Raw genomic sequence first — 23676 nt, 5'->3', positions numbered from 1 at the left:
AATGCTTACAGTTTCAGTGATCATATGTGACCAAGATGTGCTAACTGCAGGGAAAAGAAGAATATCAGAATGTTTACCATAATTGTAGCTCTACACATAGGATAAAAGACCAACCTGACCCCAAGTGATTGCAAGATAATAACGAGCAGCATGAGTTGAATCACAACAAGTCAGACAGCATTATGGCAATGATAGAAAAGCATTCTCTTATCTACCAGATTAAAGATGGGAAGTAAACAGCTGGAAGAACGCAGCTAAGGCTGTCTGGTTGAGTTTGGTCTAAACTCAAGTGTAGAACACATAGAGTTAGATAAAATGGGCACATCAAAGAGAGTTTGAAGACAAGGATTAAGCCTGGGGAAGAAGGTAGCTGCAGAATGAACTGGGAAGACAAATCACTCGCTCTGGTGAGACAGAATTTTCATGTATAAAAGGGCTGGATTTAGGGGACTAGAGAAAAATGTCTATGCTAAAAAAATTCCTAGATAAATCAGTTTATCCTCTACAGTGGACCAGTTATATAATCCATATATACTTATACATTGTAGACATTTATGTAATCTATATTTACCTACGCACAAATATATATGCATAATTAATATTCTGATAAAGCTCATACCATAAAGTTATCAGATGTTTAATCGGGAAGAATTTAGTAACACTTTTCATAACATCATTGAGGAAAACTAAAGGAAATGTCAGTTAGATGCTATTTCTGTCAGGTAAATTCGTAAGTGGTAGAACATCAATCTGTGATTCATGGACTGCTGCTAATTGTTGGAGGAACTTTCTAGTATCGTACTGCTGGATTACATACTTCTGCGTATTTTGTTCAACATTAGTATTAAGAAATTTTGTTAGGACAACGAAAGCAGGTTTATAAAGTATATCAGTGAAACAAGGCTGGGAAGAAAGATGATTTAAAGATGTCTTTATAAACTGAAAATATGGGTGGAGACAAACAAGAACAGAACAAAAGAGATGTGACATAAGAATAGCTAACGTAGTGACTAACATTGCTTGATGGTAATTTCAACGTAAGCCAGGGGTTTTATAAATTTACTAAAAGAGCATCATCCTTGATAAAGTAGAGAGTTATCATGCTTGGTAAAGAAGACGGTCAGTGAAAAAGAGGAAGACCCTTAATGAGATGGACTGACACAGTGGCTGCAAAAACGGGCTGAAGCATAACAACGACTGTGAGTGTGGTGCAGGACCAGGCAGTGTTTTGTTCTGTTGTATGTAGGGTCGCTGTGGGTTGAAACCGACTCGATGGCACCTAACAACAACAAAAGAGCAAACTGGACCCTAAGCTGTGGAACTCACATTCAAAAGAGAGGTTCTTGAGTTACCATGCCCAGCCCTGAAAGACTACATGCTCGGCTGTTAAATGGAAGGTTGGAGGTTCAAGTCTACCCAGAGGCACCTTGGAAGAAAGGTCTGGTGATCTACTTCTGAAAAATCAACCACTGAAAACTCTACAGAGCACAGTTCTACTCTGACACGCATGGGGTCACCATGAGTCAGACTGGACTCAACGTCGACTGGATACTAGTTACATAAAGCAAAAGTGAAGTCAGGGATATAAAATGACTTAACTGAAAACACCCAGTCCTCAATGGAAAAAACCCTGGTCAAAGCTTTAAAAATCACAGAAAAGTTTATATGCCAGATTTAGAGGCATCACTGAACATTTTTTACTGAGACATTTATCTATAAGAAATATAAATAAATTTAAAAAAATCACCTCAACAGCTTCCCAGGCCCACTTCCTGTACTTTGGATCATGAGTCAGTCGCCACATGTACATGTAAGTCTCAACAACTTCTGGTCGTAGGATGTAGTATTTTTCATTTTGCCTTGTAGCAATGGCTTCAACACCACCATCAAATCTGAAAGCTTCTGGTCCTAGTTTCACATCTAAAGAACATGCAGTGGATGACAAGGGTTATTGTCCTGGACAACAGTTAGTGTCTATAACTTCAATGCAACTAGAGTGCTCAAACACATTCAAGAGATGCAAAAAAATTATTTTAAGGAATAGTTATAAACCTCACAGAATTTATAATATTCAATATATTTTTAAACTTTAGTCATCTAAAAGAGCCCACAGTAAATGGTTAACAAGCCTTTATTTTCTTTCATTTAATGACCATTTACTGAGAACCCAACAAATCAGTGGTTGAGAATTCTAAGTTGATATGTAATGAAAGGCCAGTTATTTAATCTTTGTGCTGCAGCCTCTTATTTTATTAGAGAGGAGCCCATTAATGATCTATTTCATGGGGACATTGGCAAGATTCACAACGGTTTACAAAATACTAAGTTTCTTTATGCACTAGGACAGAGATCCTTGCTCAATATTATTTACTTAAATCAGGGGTCAATAAATTAGACTGGCTTAACCCTTTATGGCCTAGATTTTTGTTTCAACTAAGGGTAGATGTTTTCATGTAGAAAAACAGTGTCTTTTAAAATAGAAACATAAATTCCTTTATGATATTAGTCATTATCATCAAGCACAGTGGATATTCTTTCAATGGTAGCAATGACAAAGTTCCTTATTGAATGAAGTAAAAGCACATGGGAATAGATTGTAAATGAAGAGTAAGAAGTACTCACATGTGCGATTGTAAGATTCATGACAGGTACGGGCAATTTCAGCCCCCAGTTCAAGATAATGCTGGGCCAGGCCTGCAGGAGCTCCGTCAGCACCAAGTGCAAACATGCCTCCTGCAAAGCAGGTCAGGTGGCCCATCTTGTGCTCCAGGAGGCCTCCTTTCCACTCAGCGATGTAAGTCAGTCCCCCGCTAGACTTGCGGATCAAGTGAGTCTCAATTGCCTAAAAAATAAAACTTATTTTCAATATTTTATACTGTTGAATTTATACTCAAATTTATACTCTTCTCAAATTTATATTAAAAACACCTTCAATATTTAAAAAAAAGGAATAAAAACAGTACTCACAATTTGAATTTTGTGCTACAAAACCAACTTGATCTGATATTTTATGTTACTGTTTTCTGTATTCTTCCTCTAGCCTATATATAGTTTATTAGTTTGGTTAGTTACAATTAATGCTGGGGGACCAGCCTAGTTGGTTTTGCTTGGTTCCGTGACCCAAACACTCACAGTCCTCACACGCAAAGCTGCCCCCTCTCAAAGACAGGCCACAGAGCAGTGGGAACAGTAGGTTTAGTGCATTTCCATTCCTCCAACTGGAGAAACAACGCAAGGCACAGGCCCTACACCAAGGATGAAGAACAGAGCATATTTGTGGATGAAATCTGGGCTGGTGGCATAACTCTTCTTGGATGGGAGTCACCTTTGGCTCCAAGGGATAACAAAACAGAGTAACAAAAGGAGTTGTTCTGAAGCCAGACTTCTTGGCTTCAAATTCCAGCTCTGACATTTAATGTGTGTGAACTTTGTGGGTAAATAAATACTAAGTCTCAGTATCCTTATCCATAAAATGGGAATAATGCCATCTACTGAGGATTTCAGCAATGTTTTGTTTATAAAGCAGTCAGCACTGTGGCTGGCACTTGAGAAATGTCATTTTATCATCACTGTTTACATCTCTATTGTGTTAACACTTCAATCGAGTTCCTGCATAATAATCCTATTAAAAAGCACATTAGTATACAATGAAAAAGTATTTTTTAAAAGAGGAGTAAAAATGTTTAAACTTGAGAGAAATGGTAATGTTTACAAAAATAATTTATTAAACATCTTGTAAGTCTGTTCTCAGACTGTTAATATTTTAAACAAGATAAATACAGAAAATAAAGCCTTATGTTTTAACATATGAAGCATGTTTAGAATTACTCATTTCCACTTACTTTAACAAGAACCATTTTCCCCCCAATTACTTCATTGAAAGAAAAGGGCTCTGATTGTGTCTATACCTGTTATACTACTATCCAAAAAGAAGAGTTTTTTGGAAGCATATTTGGGAACAATAGACACAGAAAAAAGTTCTGATAGAGAACATGAATACACAGGCAGATAAAACCTTTCCTGCCTTTATCAGAAATACACAAATGATACCAAGATTGAAAGAAATAAATGAACATACTACTGTGCTCATTAACTGTGGCTAAGCTAATTTTATTGATGGTCTAGTTATCACATTAATATTTCATTCTTATTTAACGCAATAGAACATCTTAGCTATTTACGCTTCTCATGGCACAAACTGCAATAAAGTTCTTCAAGCAGATACTTGTTCATCACCTAAGAAATTATTCTTTCTACATGGCAAGAGTAATAGCTTTTGAGCATGGGTTACAGAAACATTATTACCCTGTTATGGATCCTGAATAAAGTATTATTTCTGGCATGATTCTGACCAAGTTGCTACCTCTCAAAATAAACTACAATGAAGTTCCAAGGTCTGCAAAGCCGTGGCTTTGTGTGGTGATGGGAAAATGTAAATATATACAAAGGAGGACAAAACAGTCATTAGTAGTGGTACAAAAACTTTGTGTTAAGCCTTGAGTAGGAAATAAGAGTACTGTAGATTTTGTTATTTCATCTTTTTATATTTAAACAAAATATTTTGATAAGGCTTTAGACTCTTAAGTATCTGATATGTCACCTGCTCATGTACCACACACTCCCATGGACAACTGGCAAGGCGAGTATCTACTACTGTGGATTCTTAGAGTGGTCTACAGATAGGGCCGTAAGAGCCAGTTTAAAGCTTAAAGTATTTTGTTATTCACACAACTGAAGAAAATACACCACTTTGGGATTAAATGCTTTCCAAAATTCATTTTGATGCTAAAACAGTTATCTTACCACTAATACTTCAACTGTCCAGAACAATAATGTAAGTGATCCTTTGCCTGATAATGATGATGTTTTTTTTAAAATTATGGTAAAATACATATAACATAGAATTTACCATTTTAACCATTTTTATACTCATTTTACATTCACTAGTTTCCAAAAGTTCCCCATCAGCTTCAACAGAAACTCGGGACGCATTAAGCAGTAACTCCCTGTTCCTCCACGGTAACCACTAATCTACTTCACGTCACTATGCATTTGTCTATTTTGGATAGTCCACATAAAAGGAATCATACAACATTTGTCCTTTTGTATGTGGCTTATTTCACTTAGCATAATGTTTTCAAGGTTCATCCATGTCATAGCATGTATTAGAACTTCATTCCTTTACCACATTCTGTTTAGATAATGATGGTCTTTTAAAGTACAATTTAGCAAAAATAAACTTTGCTATGTAAGACTCTGCTACTTCTCAAGTCAGAAGTTCAGTTGTTCAAGCTTTGCCTTCTAGGTTGAAAACATATAATGGATTGAAACTGTTTTTACTGTTAACAGAAACAGGAAACACTTTGACTTCATTTGTTCTTAATGGACATTTCTGTCAATGATTTGTCTAAGTACAGTATATTAAAAGTTCTGTGGGTATAGTTCTAGAAACCGGAGAAAAAATATTTCAAAGAGTATTTTAAATCTGCCCTTCCTAGAACCATAAGCTCTAGGCGGCCACTTTAAAATTAGAATAATTAAAATGACTGCCAGTATGGTAATTAGAAGATGACATAATGAAAACCATAATATATGGAGAAGAACTCTCTAGGTTAACGCCTGAAACCTTGCAGGAACAAAGGAAAATAAGGCTGGCAGAGGTCACATGGACCATTCTTAGTTTGCTTTTGACGTTCATCATGTGTCTTAATAAATGAAGGTCAACGTTCTAACTAAGGTGCTTCTGGTTTCTATATGCGAAATAGTCAAAAGCTGTATCTGCTCTGCTTAGTGAAGCTCCCAATTGACCTCGGGATGAAAACCAACATAATACTCAAAGTAGTCAAACTAGAACAAAGCAAACTTCATTTACATTTAAATAAAATGGCCTATGTCAAAATCATCCAGACCTCCTTATGCATATATCACTGTGATTACAAATCTCCCATTTTTTTTTTAAAACTACTCTTGATTGTAAAAAATTCTAGGTGGTCAATACAAAGGTCAATTTTCTAAGGGTTTAGTCACAACTTTATAACATTATTTGAGATGCCGTGATAATAATTAATATTTAAAAATTATAATATATATACATATATATTTATCAGTGACAAAGGTACCCAATTCTGCTAAAATAATTTGTTCTGAAAAAGCGGAGTATGAGTTCAAGCGTTTTACATAAAATAATTTTCTTCTTGACTTTGTTCATTTTCTAACTTTATTTTTATTTTTGATTGAGGCTTAACTGGAGATGTTTCGTAGTTTACTTTTATACTGGCTACCTCCTATAGGCTTTGATAAGTAGTTTCTAACTTATCTATGCCTGTAAATAAACATTGAAATGTAGTATGGAAGTTCTTATTCATAAATGAATCTATAGCGGTGAAGTAAAAAAAGAGAGATTTTAGTTTGAATTTTGGTTCTACATTCAGCCTGAGGTTTAATTCTCATATTTGTATAACTTAGTGAATAACATCTACCTGCAAATATTGTGAGAAAAAAGCCCAAACAACCCTTATTTAAAGTACTTACCTAACATATTGCTTAGCACACATTAGGTAATTCAACAAATGTTTGCTCCCACTCATTCTTTTTCCATAAGGGACCATTAAAAATTATTAATAATCTACCCTTAAATACTTGATTAATTCAGATTTTTATATGTGGATTTCCTTAGAAATAATAACACATCTGTATAATCTAATGTCCATATATCCCCTGGAGACAAGTTTACTTCACATGGAGATAATCATTAGGACTGTTTGCAATCCTGGGCAATTTTCCAAATACAAATTCAAGATTTTTTTTCTTTAATTTTAGTTGTGGCTTTAAGCAGGAAACACATACTCATAAAAGAATACCTCTCAGATACATGAATCTTAATTGATGTTGGAATCATGTAAAAAATGTCTCATTGCCCTATTAGAATTAAACACATTAAGTATGATGACTACTGTTGTAGTGATATTGGCAGATACTGAACTCTATCTAACTGGAAATGGTTTGTAACCCACTCATGTAGTATTTCATCGTTTCACTAAAGCTTGATTAATATGCAAGTTATAACTTAGACCTGAGTGGAAAAGATGATTTAAGTATTGGGTTTACCTGAACAGCATCAAAATACATCTTCTTAGCTTCTAGATCTGTCTTGTCAGACATTAACCATGCCTTCAGCAAATATTCATAAAAGCTGTCTCCTAGTCCTCCAACTGACACATGATCTGAAAAGAGAGGGAAATGAAGAAGTTTAGAGCGATTCAGCCTTTAAATCAGATAATGCAGCAAAGTACATTAGCAACTAGGATATAAAACCCTACATAAACTGCAATTCAATGTTACATTTAAACTCCAACAGATCTCTAATTTTCAGAAAGATATTCTGAAGTGAGCAGATGTGCTGTTAACTAATGTGATATACTCCAAATAGTTACTAGGGTAGTTTTGTAAACATGAAGATAATCTCCTCTAATGCCAAAAATTCTGGTTCTCTAGTAAAAAAAATGGCAAATTAAAATGTTTCACAGTATATATTTAAATAAAATTTTTAACTGCTTTAACTCTCAGTAATGAAAAACCCTGCCAAAGCTATATTAGTTTATAATACCAGCTTGTGATAAAACATGTAACTCCTCGGGTTCATGGCATTATTATTATTTGATAAGTTTTCTAGTGTCATTAATCTGAGGGGCAGGGCAGGCTGTAAGAGAGGAGAGAGTGAGGGCAGGAGATGTTTTTCTTCCTAATACTCCATTCCAACAATCCTCCTCTAAGGTCACTGCCATTTATTTCACCAGATCCACTACGTACACTGCCAACAACCTTGTAACTTGTAGGGTAGATATCGTTATCCTCATCTTAAAAATGAGAAAGCAAGCTTAGAGAACTTCAATGAGATTAAACTGTTGATAAAGGCCATCTGACTCCAGAAGCCACAGAGCCTCACATTTGGATCTGCTTGCTCTCCATCATACAACTCTAAATGTATTCTTTTTCCTACTGCTTGAATTAATACTTTCATTATTCAAGCATGTCTGCCTGTAAAAACAGAAACACAATGAAATATCATTCCTTGGAGTTCTTACAGCATCTGAGCATTAATAAGATTGCCTTACTTTGGATAACTGAATGTTAAATTTCAAAACTCAAAACTAATTTTATTCACCTACTTAAAAAAAATAAAAATTTTATTTGTTGACTTATACAAAAACAAATGCATATTTATACAGTTACCAAGACAATTTTTCTCCTGATGCCTATCCAACAACTTCACTTGGATGTCTATAGGGGCATCTGAGATTAAACAGGTTACAAACTGAATTAATTATCTTTTACTTCTCAACCTTGTCTTCTGCTTTGGTCCCTATCTCAGTAAATGGTACCATCATACTCCCAAATGCATGTATCAGAAATCAAGTAGGTATCCTGTACTGCTCCTCTTCCTGTTTCCATACCTAAAGGTATCCAAAATCTATTAATTTTACTTCCTAAATACTTCTTGCATCCACCCACTCCTCTTTGTCCTCACCAATACAACCCTAGCCCAAGCTGACACTATCTCTTGCCTCTGAGTTTTCAGTGACTATTATCTGGTCCTTCTATATTCTCTCCGATAGCATGTGGCTACTGAATTTTAAATTAATTAAAATTAAACAAAAAATTCAGTTCTTCAGTCACATTAGTGCTCAAAGGCTACATGTGGTCCTTGGCTACTACACTGGACAGGGAAGATATAGAACATTTCCATCACCGCAGAAAGTTCCAATGGCAGCAGCACTTCAATCTATTCCCCACATCAAAGCCGCAGAAGCCATTATAACACACGAATCTGATCACTCCCTTACCTGAAGTCTGTCAATGGCAAAGACCCAAATCCTTGGGGAGACCTAGAAGCCCTGCGTGATTCTCAATCTTCTTTACAGCATCAGTCTTGCTTCCCTTGCTCTCTGCTCTCTTAGCACATTGCCTTTCTTTTGGTCCATCAAAAACATCAGGCCCCTTCCCACCTCAAGACTTCTGTAGGTGCTTTTCTTTCTGCCTGAAATGCATTCCCAGGCCACTTTCTTCTTTAGTTAATTCTTATTCATACTTCATATCTGGGATCAAATGTTACTTCCCCGACTTCCCCTACTAGGTTTCCTTATTATGCTTTTTGATAGCACAAATCTACCACGCCTGTACTTTCATAATATGGTGGAATTTTTTTCTATCTCTTCTATGAGACCAGGAACCAGGAAAGCAGGGATAAGGCCTATTACATTTCCCAGTCTACACGAGCTCCTAGAAAATGTCTTGTACATAGTAGGTACTCAATAAACAATTAATGAATAAAGTAGAGTTTTCCTAAGTGAATCTTAGTAAGAACTATACCTGTTCAAGCTAGAAGGGCCATATTTTTAAATAGAGTAAATACACAATTTTCTAATTGCAGAAAGCACAGAATTATAGTTTTAATTTTAATGCAAAAATCTGTTTTTAAAATTGTAAGGCTGATTCTTAAAATAGCAGTGTTTGAAGTGACCTTTACAGCTTCCTAAATAAATCACCACGGAAACCTCTGACATTTGCAAACTAAATAGACCAAGTACTATCTCATCAATAATAAGCCCTGTTGTTATAAACATGATTGCAGGAGACAAATGCAAGTGATGCATGGTAAAGCAAATCACTGCCGGATCACTGTCAAAATAACAAGGACTAAACAAAGTAATGGTAAATGATGACCATGATCCAGACATGTCCTTCAGAGTTAAAATGATGAGAGTTGAAAACTAACAGCTAGAAGCAGCTTGATTTTTCGCTCCGCTTGGGTTATGATTCTGTAATGGATGGAAGAAGCAAGTTTAGGCATCTGGAGGATTTTTTAAAAAGGAAAAAGGATTATATAATACTACATTTGTTTTAATTAATTCTGGTAAGTGCTAGGAAATTTTCTAGTTTTTATTTCCTGCCTAAAATTTTTTACATTTGGAAAGAATCAATATAAAGGAATGTAGAGGAGAAGCAAGAAAAAGTCTTAGTTCTGATAATTTAGCATATCACTCACTAAGCTTCCTCCAGGTCTGGCTGACTGTGTTGGCAACAGAGCCCTGTGTAAACAACTTAGTGGATGTGGGAGAGGACACACCTGATTTTATCAGCAGAGAAGGATCACCTGCTTCTAGAAACAACACACATAATATTTTTATGCCCAACTGCTCTAAATGTAATGTGTACTGTTAGTCACTCAAATATGCTCTTCTCTAAAGGAGGTAATTTATTCTTTTCATCCTGATAGGAATACCTGTTGCTGCCAAGCAGATTCTGACTCATAGCAACCCTATAGGGCAGAGTAGAACTGCCCTGTAGGGTTTCCAAGGCTGTAATCCTTATGGAAGCAAACTGCCACATCTTTCTCCCATGGAGCAGCTGGTGGGTTCGAACTGCTGACCTATCGGTTAGCAGCTTAGTGCTTAACCCCTGTCCACCAGGGCTCCTCCTGATAGGAATAGGTCCCATAAAAGTATCTGAAATGAGATTAAGTGTTTGACCTTAAGGGTTCCTAATACCTAAAAAGAGAAAAAGAGAAACAAAGATCAAAAGAATCAAGACAAAGAATGATTAGAATATTCAATATTGTTATCTCTTCATTTTTTGTAGACTTCATTAAATCTGAAGTTCTTTCCTCAAAGCAATCCCCCTATTATGTCAATGATGATTATGCCATTATATAAAGCAGAGACAAGTGATAATTGTTCTGTCCATACGCACAGAGTACCATATTCTGGCCTTCGCGGCCATAAGAGCTGTTTATATTATCAGTGACGGCACCAGATGCTGTCTCTCAATCCAACCAAGGAGTAGGGGTTAATTATTAAAAGAGAATAAATAGGACCATTATTAAAATCAGAAACAGAAAGTGAAGCTGGACATGGAGTACACAAGTATTCTCAAAATTCAAGTAAGTAAACACCTACTAGGTGAAAGATAATGTATGCTGGTTAACAAATATGAAGAAGGCATAGTTACTGGCCTCAAAAGCTTTAGATCACTACGGAGATGGGTAGATATATGAATCATTAGGAAAAGGATTGAGATAGGAAGGTATCCAAAGTGCTGTGGCAGGAGAGGAAGAAGGGGATGAACAGAGGAGGAGTGAGTACTAACAATTTCAACTAGGGTCTTGAAGAAGAATGCCTCATGGAAGAAATGACAGTTCAGCTGGCCTTGGTAAAGGAGAGGTAGCGGGCTAAGGAACCAGTATGAGCAAACGTCTGGGTATGGCCACCTGGGCTTGATTGGAGAATAAAAAAATAAGTGTGTCTTCACTGTGGCTAGAACACAGGATGGGGTAGGGGATGAGACATGGAACTCATCAATCCTGTTTGTTTCTCCATCAGGAAATTGGCCCATAAGCAATTCAAATATAAAGGGTTCTTTGTACCAGGAAACATGGCCAAACACATAGGATATGGGTGACCCGGAAGGTGAAGCTGGGATGTTCCAGTATAACTGGCTGTTTTTGTCTCTCTTCACAGTAAATCATAAAGGAAGAAAGCAGTAAACAAGAGAGTCTTTTCTTCAACTTTCAAAACCTTTGATGAGAAGGAGAACTCAAAATATCTGTCCTTTTAGAGAACTTAAATCTAGTTATCTTGCATTTAGAAAGCCACTCAATGCTCCTGTGGTTCTCAAACTTTTTAGTCTCAGCATCCCTTTACACATTAAAATAACTGAAGACCCCCAAACAGTTTTTGTTTATGTGAATAATCTCTATCAATATTTACCATATTAGAAATTAAAACAAAACTTTAAATTATTTTTATAAACTCATTAAAAATAATAGTAATATATACATTATGTTAACATGTATAATTATTTCTCATAAAAATGTACTTTACAAAATGAAAAATTTAGTATCAAGAGTGACATTGTTTTATATTTTTGAAAATCTCTAGTATTTGGCTTACTGGAAGACAGCTGGATTCTCCTATCTGCTTCTACATTCAATGGGTTGCATATGTTGTTTTGGCTAAAGCGTATGAAGAAAATTCAGCTTCACACAAATACATAGTTAGAAAAGAGAAAACTACTTTAATAGCCTTTTCATGTAATTGTGGATATTTTTCTTTGATACTTCAAAAAACTTGACAAGTGCTTTTTTTAAAAGTTAAAGTTTTTAAAGATTAGTTGCAATGTGAAATGACATCAGTGAGTATTTGTTCCTTGTTACATTAAAATCCATTATTTATCTCACACTTTGAATGATGTTTTTCTCACACCTGATTTTATAACAGCATGTATTGGTCATTTGGAAAATAATGGTTCACCAAATTATGAAGATCTTCCAAATATTGATACATTTCATTATACGTTTAAAAAATAACATATTTGTTAATATCATTACCAATTTCATCAGAAAAGTCTTTAAGTTTCGGGAAGTGAGCAAGCTCATGGTGGCAGGTACAGGTTTTTTTAAATTCTGATTTTCATTTAGAAGCTCACAAATTTTATCTGGCTTATGACATTCTGTTCTCCTTGAAGTGACAGACTCATTTTTAAGAACAGGTCTACCAATTATCCAAGTCTGAATATCCATACTTGCACTTTCAAGTAAAAATGGTGTTTCATGAAACAACAAGTGGCTAGTTTAGCTTGCAACTCAAATAACCTCACAAGTGCTTTTCCTCAAGGCAACCACCATTTTTCATTATGCAGCAGAAGTGCTTTATTTGTACTTTCCATTTCATCTCACAGAATAGTACAAAAATGTGGGCTCAAGAATTGATATTTGCTAGAATCAGTAACTTTTACTGCTTTAAGAACATACAAGAATGAAATTGGTGACTTTTTTTTAAACTGCAGTGAAGAATACAACGGCTAGTAGTACAATTCGGTATGTCTGCTTTGGTTTTCATTAAGGGTTCAGAAGTTTTCCCACCATTGCGTTTGCACCATAAATGCAGTGTTAACACATTAAAAAAGGCAAAAATGACTTAGTATTATTATACAAATAGCTTTGACCTTCTGGATGCCTTGAAAGGTCTCAGAGACTTCCAGGGGTCTGCAGACCACCACCTTTTGAGAAATGCTGCTCTAGAAACTAGTATAGTTTTAAGTAAAATCTTAATGCTTTCTCTGTGCCTTTGCTCATTCTCTTCCTCCTTGTCTCCTCCTCCTCTCTTTAACCCTACTCTGGAGTATTAAGGCCCACCTTTAGTCCAAGTCTCCCCTTCCTGAGCCATGACAGCTCCCATTGATCTTTGCCTTCTCTGCAACTCAACAGTGCTTACAATTTGAACAACAGAAATGACGATTTTGTCATCAGTGATATATTGCGATATTTCATGTTTTTCTAATACTTCAACCTATGAAACTTGCTGGCACCTTATACAACACTATTTATTTGCCCCTTGCTATTTTAACAACCACCACCACCACAATAACAACAGCAACAACAGCAGCTAACTTTATTAAGCATTAACTACATTGCAGGTACTGTTCTAAGCACTTATTATTATTATTATTAATTTTTAGGTTTGTTGTTATTTTTATTAACATGAAGTAAAAAAGGAAAGCAGCAAAATAGTATATGGCATATAATTCATTAAGATACATACATAAATCTGTATGTTAGTACAAACAAAAACTTGTTGCCATCAAGTTGATTCTGACTCACAGTGATCCTATAAGACAGAGCTGAACTGTCCAATAGGGTTTCTAAGGCTGTAATCCTTTTTTTTCTCCTCCTTAAAAGAATTTGTTTTATTGTGCTTTAGGTGAAAGTTTATAGCTCAAGTTAATTTCTCATTCAAAAATTTATGCACATATTGTTTTCACACTGGTTGCAATCCCCGCAATTTGACAGCACTCTCCCTCTTTCCACCCTGGGTTCCCCGTGTCCATTTGTCCAGTTCCTGTCCCTTCCTGTCTTCTCATCCTGCTTTTGGATAGGAGCTGTCCATATGGTCTCGTATATTTGACTGAACTAAGAAGCACATTCTTCACGTGTATTATTTTTGGTTTTACAGGCCTGTCTAATCTTTGAAAAGTGGGCTTCGGGGAATGGTTTCAGTTCTGGGATAACAGAGAATCTGGGGGTCATAGTTTCGGGGGTTCCACCAGTCTCTGTCAGACCATTAAGTCTGATCTTTTTACATCTAAGCACTTACTATTAATTCTTAATCAAGAATCTTAGCTGCATACAGGGTGCTAAACCACCAGCTAAGCTACCCATAGTAGACCCAGGCATACCAAAAGCTTCCAGGTACCTTGCTCTCTATGTGCACATTCTGTAAGTGCAGGTAAGTGCAAAATTGACCAGGGCCTTATGATCTCAATAGTTAGACCCTCCACAGTCATTACTAACACACAGACATAGACTTTAACACATTTTTTTTCTACTAGATTATTCTTTAAAAAATACCTCTATAGTGGTCCCACTCCATCTAGAGCAAGAGAGAATGAAGAAAACCAAAGACACAAGGGAAAGATTAGTTCAAAGGACTAATGGACCAAAACTACCACAGCCTCCACTAGACTGAGTCCAGCACAACTCAACTACTGTTGTAGTTGACTACCACCACCAACTGCTCTGACAGGGGTCACAATAGAGAATCCTGGACAGAGCTGAAGAAAAATGTAGAACAAATTTCTAACTCACAAAAAAAATCAGACTTACTGGTCTGACAGAGACTGGAGAAACCCAGAGAGTATGGCTCCAGACACCCTTTTAACTCAGTACTGAAGTCATTCCTGAGGTTCACCTTTCTTTCAGTCAAAGATTAGACAGGCTAATGAAACAAAATGAGACTAAATGGGCACACCAGCCCAGGGGCAAGGATGAGAAGGTAGGAGGGGACAGGAAAGCTGGTAATAGGGAACCCAAGGTCGAGAAGGGGTGAGTGTTGACATGTCGTGGGGTTGGAAACCAATGTCACAAAACAATATGTGTACTGATGGTTTAATGAGAAACTAATTTGCTCTGTAAACTTTCATCTAAAGTACAATTGAAAAAAAAGAACGATTTATATGGCATCAAATTGACAACAGCAACTCGAAAGATTGGATGGGAACCTTAGGGGGCAGTGAATTTATGTTAATGAGGGAGAAACGACTCAGAAAAGGGAGGTGGAAATGGTGGTACAACTCAAAGAATGTAATCAATATCATTGAATGGTACATGTAGAAACTGTTGAATTGGTGTATGTTTTCCTATGTATATTCTCAACAACAAAATAAAATTTAAAGAAAAAAAATACTTTTAAAGTAACAGTGAAGCATAATTATCTAAAAATATGATATTTAAATATAAAGAAAATATCCAAATTAGAGTAAAATTTTAAGGCATTGTGGGCTATAGACATAGCTAGGTACCTCACTTGGAATTCTTTACTTGCTTTCAGTCGCTGCTTAACATATCACTGTTTTTTCCAAATCAGCTGAGAATATTTCTATCAACTATCCTGAATCTTTATACCCCTGGTCAAAAGTCCCTGAAAGGTCTGAAGTAAGGGCTTCTGGCATCAAAAGCCCTATACAACACATTCTTCTACCCCTAAGGTGGCTCTACTGGCAAGAAACCTTTATCTGCTGCCTTCAAATTAAGTAGAGAAAACACCCTGTTCGGTCTTCCAATTTCTCATCTCTTAATGATTCAGGCTCCTCTCTCATCTTGTAGCCAAGCAGAAAGAGAGAAACGTTATGAGGTAGAATGTTAAAGGTGCTCTCTGCAAAACTCTGATAGCCATTAATACAAAGGAACAATTTTCCGTTCTAGCCACATGATCAGTTTGTTCCAGGCTAGTATCCCCACACCCTCCGACCAGGTCTTCCCTTTCTGATAGATAGGTTTAACACGCTGTTATGCCATCATGTTACACATGGGGAAAAAAAAAAAAAAACCCTCTGGTTCTCTGGTAACACATTCTGTCTTATGACAGAAACCTGTTTGTTAAAGGAACCATGCCCCTATCTTCTTTTCTAAACATTCAGCTAGATTTGTGTCTCTTTTGTGCTCCCTCTCTCTGCCCCTAGCATAGTGCTGGGTACCATAAGGAGCTAAAACAATGTTGTTCTTTTGACTTACGTTGACCCCACTGTCCACTACTGGGATTCAGATAGTTAGGATAAAGGCCTTGTGGTTTTTCCAGATTGTTCAGGACTGTTCGAATATTCATTACCTACAAGAGAAAATGAAATGTTACTATAAAAATCTAAAAAACAACTTTGATGCCGTTCTTCGTTCTTTCTTGATTACATTTCTCCTTTTTAGGAAAAAAAAAAAGTAAATTGCATTAAATGATGTACACTTAGAAGCAAGACAGTCAGCCCTAGCCTATTATTATTACAAAAATTATAGCAGTAAGTGAAGACAGTCACATTGATTGATTATGTATTATATTCTAGACACTGTTCTAGGAACTAGAGATGTATCAGTAGATAAGTAAAGACCCTCTCTCTAGGAATTTGCATTCTAGTGGGATGATACAGATAATAAACATACATAAGATATGTCACAGATAATAAACATACATAAGATATGTCAGGCAATGATAAATGCTATGAAAAAAATAAAAGTGTAGTGGTACAGAGTGATGTGGGTGAAGAGGCTGTATTACATCAGTCAGGGTGGTCCAGGAAGGCTGATGGGATAGTCTTTGAGCAGAGGTTTAAGTGAAGTGAGGAAGCAAGCCATGCAGAAACTTGGAGGAACAGAATTCTAGAGCAAGGGAGGACCAAGTACAAAAGCCCTGAAAAGATAGTGTGTTTGGCAAGGCCACTGAAGGTGGAGGTGAAGAAGCAAAGGGGTGAATGTCAAACAGCAGAAAAGACAGGTAGCCATGCCCAGTTCATGCAGGCCTCAGGGGTCATATCTGAGGACTCATTTTGTTCTGAGGGTGACAGGAAGCCACTGAAGACTTGTGTTTTTACAGGATTGGTATAACTGAGGGGGCAAGGTTGGAAGCAGCAGTCAGGTGGCTACTACAGAAATGCAGGTGAGAGACGATGGCTCCTTACACCAGGTTGGCAGCAGAGATAATAGGACAGAGCCAAAGAGGTTGCCTGATGGCTTGGGCCTGGATTTACCAAAAAGAGAGGAACCAGGATGACTGTAAGATTTTTGGTTTGAGCCACTGGATAAACTTAGATGCTATTTACCAAGATAGTGAAGACTGGGGTAGAAGCAGGTCTGGAAGTTGGCTCTGAGGCATTTTAAAGAGGTCTATTAAACCTCTTAGTGGAGAAATTGGATACAGAATCTGGAGTTCAGGGGAAAGGTTGGGGCTAGAATTATAAATATGGCATTGACAGCATGTAGACTGTATGTAAAGTCATGGGACTGGGAGAGATAATGCAGGCAGTGAAAATAAAAAGAAGAGGTCCAGGTCTGAATCCTAGGTCTTTCCAATATTTTGAGGTTGGGGCAATGAGGGGGATCCAGCAAAGGAGACTGAGATGGAGCGACAGCGACAAAGAAGGCAAATTAGGGAAGTACTGTACGCCTCATTCGTAGTGAAGAGAATGTTTCATGAAGGAAGAAGTGTCAAAGCTGAGAGGGCAAGGAGGATGAGAGGTGAGGATGGAATACTGGATTTGGCAAACTGGAGATCAGTAGTCACCATGACAGGTGTGGCTGGGAGAAAAGCACAACTGGAGAGAGTTCAAGAGAGTGGGAGAAGGCAACTGAAGACAGCAAACAGAGACAACTGTTTCAAGGAATTTTGCTGTAAAGGGGAGCAGAGAAGCAGGGTGAAAGCTAGAGAGGCAGAGTTGTGGGGATGAATATGAATTTATCCAAACATCTATGTGTTTGCTGCCTAAACATTAGAAATTGATTCAATTGTGACCTTTCATTTGTATAATACTTTGAGTTCTAAAAGTCTTTCACATACTTGGCTCATACAGTCCATACAATGCTATCTATCTTCACATGAAGGAAAGACTCAGAGACATAAAGAGACTTGCATGAGATATAGAGAGCCAGATGTGAAAGACAGGTCCTCTCACTGTGAGGTAGGATGGTGCCATGGAAAGAATGTGAGTTCACCACTTAGTTAAATGAAATGCTGCATGTAACAAAACTTCATAAACTGCTGAACAAACCTTGGTTGTTCTTTTCCACATACAACAGTACTAAATCTCCCAGGTTGTTTGCAGTGCAAAGCATATTGGAGAATCTCACCTTCTCAGCAAAAATGGGGTTTCCTGATAAGTAGCTCAAGTGCATAAACTCTAAATGCAGGGTTCCAAATTCTGCCAGAATACTGCTGCCTCCTGAGGCCCAGGGCCAGTTACTTCCAATCCCACTAAAGAAGAGAAGACATTGAAGAGCTACAGGTCAGACTAATTCCACTTTCACAACTCTTAATCCTAAAGGTTGGCAGTTCAAACTCACCAACCAGTGCCATGGAAGTAAGGCCCGGTAATCTGCTTCCATTAAGATTAAAGTCAAGAAAACTCCATGAAGCAGTTCTACTCTGAAACACATGGGGTCACCATGAGTTGGAATCAATTCGACGGCAACAAATTGTTTTTTTTAAGAGTAGAAGTGAAAGATAACTTTTTTAATAATGACATCTCAGCTAACAGTCCACTCTGGATGTTTTCCAGAACATAGTTTTCTTTGAGCGGTTACTGGTTTCAAGCTTTGACTTCTATCTCCAAATTTAAAACTAGGGTTGATTTCAGTGAGAAAGAAGTTACTCGGTCTTCACTGTTGATAAACAGGCAAATATTCTGCAAGGTACACATGCTATACAAAGATGTACAATCAGCCCAAGTAGTATATAAAACAAAATCAGATAAAAAACACATTATCATGCCTAAAACCCTACAGAAATCCCTTCAACATTTTAATTTCAGCCCGAGATTCCATGGAATTTTACAGACATTCACATTATACACAAAAATTTACTTGGATATAAGATAAATTTCAAAGATTCATTAGTTATATACTCACTCAACCCCTCTCCAAGCCCTCCCTCCACCAATGAACTTCCTTTCTTCTTCTTCTTTCATTCATACTATTTACATATGTAAATATACACAAAGAGCATATGTTCTAAGGTACTCACGCATTCTCTGACCTATTTAATCTATGCTCAAGTATCTCAACAAAATCATATAACTCAATTCTGACAGGGGTCAAAGACATGAGCTTCAAAAATTATTGACTATAGCCCATCTTGGAAAAATGCTTTTTAAAAAGTTGTTGTTAGGTGCCATCTAGTCATTTCCGACTTGCAGTGGATCTATGTACTAGAGAACGAAACACTGCGCAGTCCTGCGCCATCTCACAATTGTTGTTACGCTTGAGCCCATTGTTGCAACCACTGAGTCAATCTATCTCGTTGAGGGTCTTTCTCTTGTTCGCTGACCCTCTACTTTACTAAGCACGATGTCCTTCTCCAGGGACTGATGCCTCCTGATAACATGTCCAAAGGATGTAAGACATACTCTCGCCATTCTTGCTTCTAAGGAGCATTCTGGTTGTACTTCTTCCAAGATAGATTTGTTTGTTCTTTTGGCAGTCCATGGTATCTTCAATATTCTTCGCCAACACCACAATTCAAAGGTGTCAATTCTTCTTCGGTCTTCCTTATTCATTGTCCAGCTTTTGCATGCATATGATGCGACTGAAAATACCATGGCTTGGATCAGGCGCACGTTAATCTTCAAGGTTACATCTTTGCTTTTCAACACTTGAAAGAGGTCTTTTGCAGCAGACTTGCCCAATGCAATGTGTCTTTTGATTTCTTGACTGCTGCTTCGATGGGTGTTGATTGTAAAATGAAATCCTTGACAACTTCAATCTTTTCTGTTTATTTTTAAAAAGAGTTAGACCTAAGCATATACACACACACATATACATAAAGTGGCACTTGAGACATGGTCATACTCTTCAGCAGAGTTTATTTTTGGAAAGCCACTCAAAACTTCAAGACATATGGGGTGACTCAAATAAAGGATAACATCAATTACTCTTCTGACCAATAAATTCCCTTTGAGATACCTAAAAACAAAAAAACCACATTTTGGTTTTAGTTCAGTTGCACATTTATTGTATGCCTACTACTTCCCAGGGACTACGTATGGCACTGGGTTACAAGAACAGTTATGATGAATAAATCATTTTGCTCTCAAAGAGCTTATGGTGTAATGGCAAAGAAAAGACCTAGACATAAATAATTCCAGCAGACACGGTAAATGCCAAGATAAATTTGTGAAGAGTTCTTTGCACATCTAGAGCCAGAACATGTGCTCTAACATGATGAGATCACAGAAAGGCTTCTTCAGGGAAGAGGCTCCTGAGCTAAGTCTTGCAGTATAAGTAAGGGTTAGTGAGGGAGAATCTGGGCATGGAGGGAACACACAAGCAGAGGGAGGGGCTAGCCAGGAACTAGAGGTAGTTCCCTACACTGTTGAAAGGTAGGAAGGGAAGTTGGTGTAAGAGAAGGCTATAAGGATAAGTTGAGGTCAGGTCTTGGAGGCTTGTGGACTTCTCACTGTCTTCTCTTTCTAAGTTGGACCCCATTTAAATGCTGCTTTTGGCGTCTCCTAGATTTCCTAACCCCCTTGCTCTTTGGCTTATATCATTCCCAAATCTGGGTGAATCCTTTCAGTTCTTTCACTGCCTCTGCTGCCAGGCTGCTGAAGAATGCGGGTGAAAATGGAAAAACAGAACAAAATGAAGATACAGGTATCTGAAATTTCAGGCTGTTGCTTTTTAGAACAAACTCTATTTTATTCCAAATACAGGTTTACATGCAAACCTAACAAAAAATAAACAGAAATAAAAGACAGATAAATTCATTTATTTTAGAAAATGTCCTAAATTTATTTGGATCTGGGAATGTGAATCAGCTTTTATTTTCACGGGTGGCTTAGAGCAAAGGAATATACTAGCATCCAAATAGGATGAACAGCTATTTTCAAATTTTATTAACACGTGGAAAATGTACAAAATAATTGGCCATAAATTTGTTGTTACGACATATTTTTTTATTCCACCCATCATCAACCAAAGTCAGTGGGCCTATTAAATAAAACTACAATTTCTATGCTGTAGATGAACTATTAAAAACAAAGCCACAACATGAAGCAGTATCTGCATAGGAGGGGATGATGACTTCATCCTGGAGAAGAGGACAGGATGCTGAAGAAGCCCAACCCACTTTCCAGATCTTCAGGGAGTGGTTCCTGGTTCCAGGCATTGGAGGGTGTCCTGGTATACTCAGTTGTGAAAGGTAAGCAGTGAATGTGTACTACACTAATACACAAATTACTTTTGGTCTATCCATGCATTTGTTCTCTGCCACTAATATGATTAATCAAGAGAAAACCAGAGATATACTAAAAAATTTTCAATACGATACAAAAAATTAAGATTTAAAATTGGTTACGTACTCTCTCCTCCTTCTTCCTTGTACACATTCTATTGAGAAGAAAAAGGCAGCCTTTTCTATCACTATTTAATTATACAGGAAGCAAGAAAATTAAAAGCACTGGCAAAGGGTATGTCACGCTAATAGAAAGAAAGCTGGGTTTAGGATACATGGTATGTTTCTATGAAAAGATGGCTATTACAATTCTTTTAACTTACAGAATTAATGCATTTTAGTAAAAACATCAATAGTTTCACTGGCTTTTAAATGTAGTCAGGGAAGAGGTTCAAGAAGTCAGAAAGGGCACAACTGTATCCAGATATCAAAGAAGGTCACTTGCCTTTTCTTAGGCAAAGGTGTAAAGGTCTGGGGCCTGGTCTGGGGGAGAGGACAGAGCAAATCATGGGCCGTGGGCCACCACTGGGCCACGGGCTAACAACACAGCTCAAGTGTGTGTGTGCATGTTGTTCTGGGGAATGGCTGCCTCCTTTCTTGTATAGCAAACTTGCACTGAGTCAAAACCAAGTCCTGCTCACTCACAAAGTGAGGGAGATGAACAAAATGATCTCGAAGATCTTTTTTGACTTCAAATTCTGAGTCCACTGAGGAATCTGTGTATTTGAATGACTCTAATTTCATATTTATAGAAAGTAGGCATTTGACACTAAAATGGTGAATTTGTGACAAAAGGAAATGAACCCAGAGAGTGCTCTGCTCCCCCTTGGTCTGGAGTCAAGGTGTCCTGGGCATCCCATGTTACCAAAGGCCAGGCACTCTAGAGTTCTGGTCAAAATGAATCTCATCCGTAGGGTGAGGATATTTAAAATGTCTATAACTTCAGTTCCTTCCTTATGTATGTTAAACGCAACTGTGGTGTTATCTGGTCTATTTTACAAACACTAAAAATACTTTAGAAAAATATTTTCAAGATAAAATAGTTTGTGTTCATAAATGATTAGTTCCATAAGGCAAGCATGAAAGGGAAGCATATTTAAATATTCCCAATCTTGTTATAATGATTACATTTTAAGCCAAAATAATGAGTCAGCATATGGAAATGTATACACAAAAAGGCAATTAACATGATCTGGGGAGCTGCCAAGTATTTGGTTCAAAGAATCCTGGAACTGAATTTCAAACATTGGTATTGCTCTAATTTTATTTATTTAATAAATTTCATTTTTTATCCTGCAATTCCCTAGTTCTTCCATTTTAAGTTGGAGTATTATTTAATACATATTTTTCAATTTTAATTTAATTTGAATTTTCAGCATTCTGCAAGGTTATAATTCTTTGAAAACAAAACATATAACAATAAAAATAATTGATGTTGGCAACTACAATGAGAAAGAAATCTTTAAAAGAAGTGGGCCGCTATGATTCTTCTGAAAATGTGGAATGTTGTTCTGTTGCTTCAATGACAATAATCTGAACGCAGTTTGTTAGCAGTGCTAATACATTTCCACATCCTACTGTACTTATAAGGAAGAAGGTATAATTTTTCACTGACCCCATAGCTCTGATATGCAATGGGCATTATTTGCTTTGCATTTTCTCTCCTGGGAATAGTTAACAGGGTCACAGGAAGTAACTGCATTATTAACGATGCTATTCTACTCACGTTTGAATCCTATGAGAGAGCTGCTAACTCTTTTCCTAGAGCCTATAATGATTCAGGTAAAAAAACCAAACCAAAACCAGTGCTACTGAGTTGATTTCAACTCATAGGGACGCTACAAGACAGAGTAGAACTGCCCCATAGGGTTTTCAAGGAGCGGCTGGTAGATTCGAACTGCTGACCTTTTGGTTAACAGCCAAGTTCTTAACCTCTGTGCCACCAGGGCTCCAATGATTCAAGTAGCTGGATAGTTTCTCTGGCTTGATGGTATATCCTTTCAAAAATAATCTTAAATTGAGGTACCAAAAGTTATATCCTATAGTAACTGCCCAGACACAATTTGGATCATCAACAAATATGATTTGGCTACTTACTATAATCAAATGCAACAGACAAAGAATTTATAGAACAATGGAAATATTCTTAATTCCCACATGAATATATAAACAAAAATTAAATAGTTATAAAATCTTGATTAGCTTTCAATTTACTATTCCTTGATGTCTACTATTCTACAAAAAATGGGATATTGGTCAATAAAGAACTTTCTTGAGGATTCTTGCCTGAATAACTTTTTTTTTTAAATTGTTGAGTTTTTTATTTTTTATTATACTTTAGATGAAGGTTTACAGAACAAACTAGTTTCTCATTAAACAGTACACATATTGTTTTATGACATTGGTTAACAACCCC

General features: G+C 36.8%; 1 protein-coding gene across 3 annotated transcripts in view; it reads right to left on the bottom strand.

The window, feature by feature from the left end:
• The window catches only part of MAN1A1 (mannosidase alpha class 1A member 1), a 198628-nt gene that overhangs the window by 6863 nt on the left and 168089 nt on the right, over positions 1 to 23676 (bottom strand). For all 3 annotated transcript variants that reach the window (XM_023737188.1, XM_023737187.1, XM_004382733.2), the window contains exons 7-11: positions 18164 to 18287; positions 16067 to 16160; positions 7108 to 7223; positions 2623 to 2842; positions 1748 to 1920 (exon numbers count right to left, since the gene is read on the bottom strand). In XM_023737188.1, the coding sequence (XP_023592956.1) occupies positions 1748 to 1920; positions 2623 to 2842; positions 7108 to 7223; positions 16067 to 16160; positions 18164 to 18287 (727 nt within the window). The remainder of the gene's footprint in view (positions 1 to 1747; positions 1921 to 2622; positions 2843 to 7107; positions 7224 to 16066; positions 16161 to 18163; positions 18288 to 23676) is intronic.

Source organism: Trichechus manatus, unplaced genomic scaffold (genome assembly GCF_000243295.1).
Source record: "Trichechus manatus latirostris isolate Lorelei unplaced genomic scaffold, TriManLat1.0 scaffold00098, whole genome shotgun sequence".
Classification (NCBI taxonomy): Eukaryota; Metazoa; Chordata; class Mammalia; order Sirenia; family Trichechidae; genus Trichechus; species Trichechus manatus.
The sequence above is the reverse complement of the archived record's forward strand: the minus strand, read 5'-3'. Positions and strand labels throughout refer to the sequence as shown.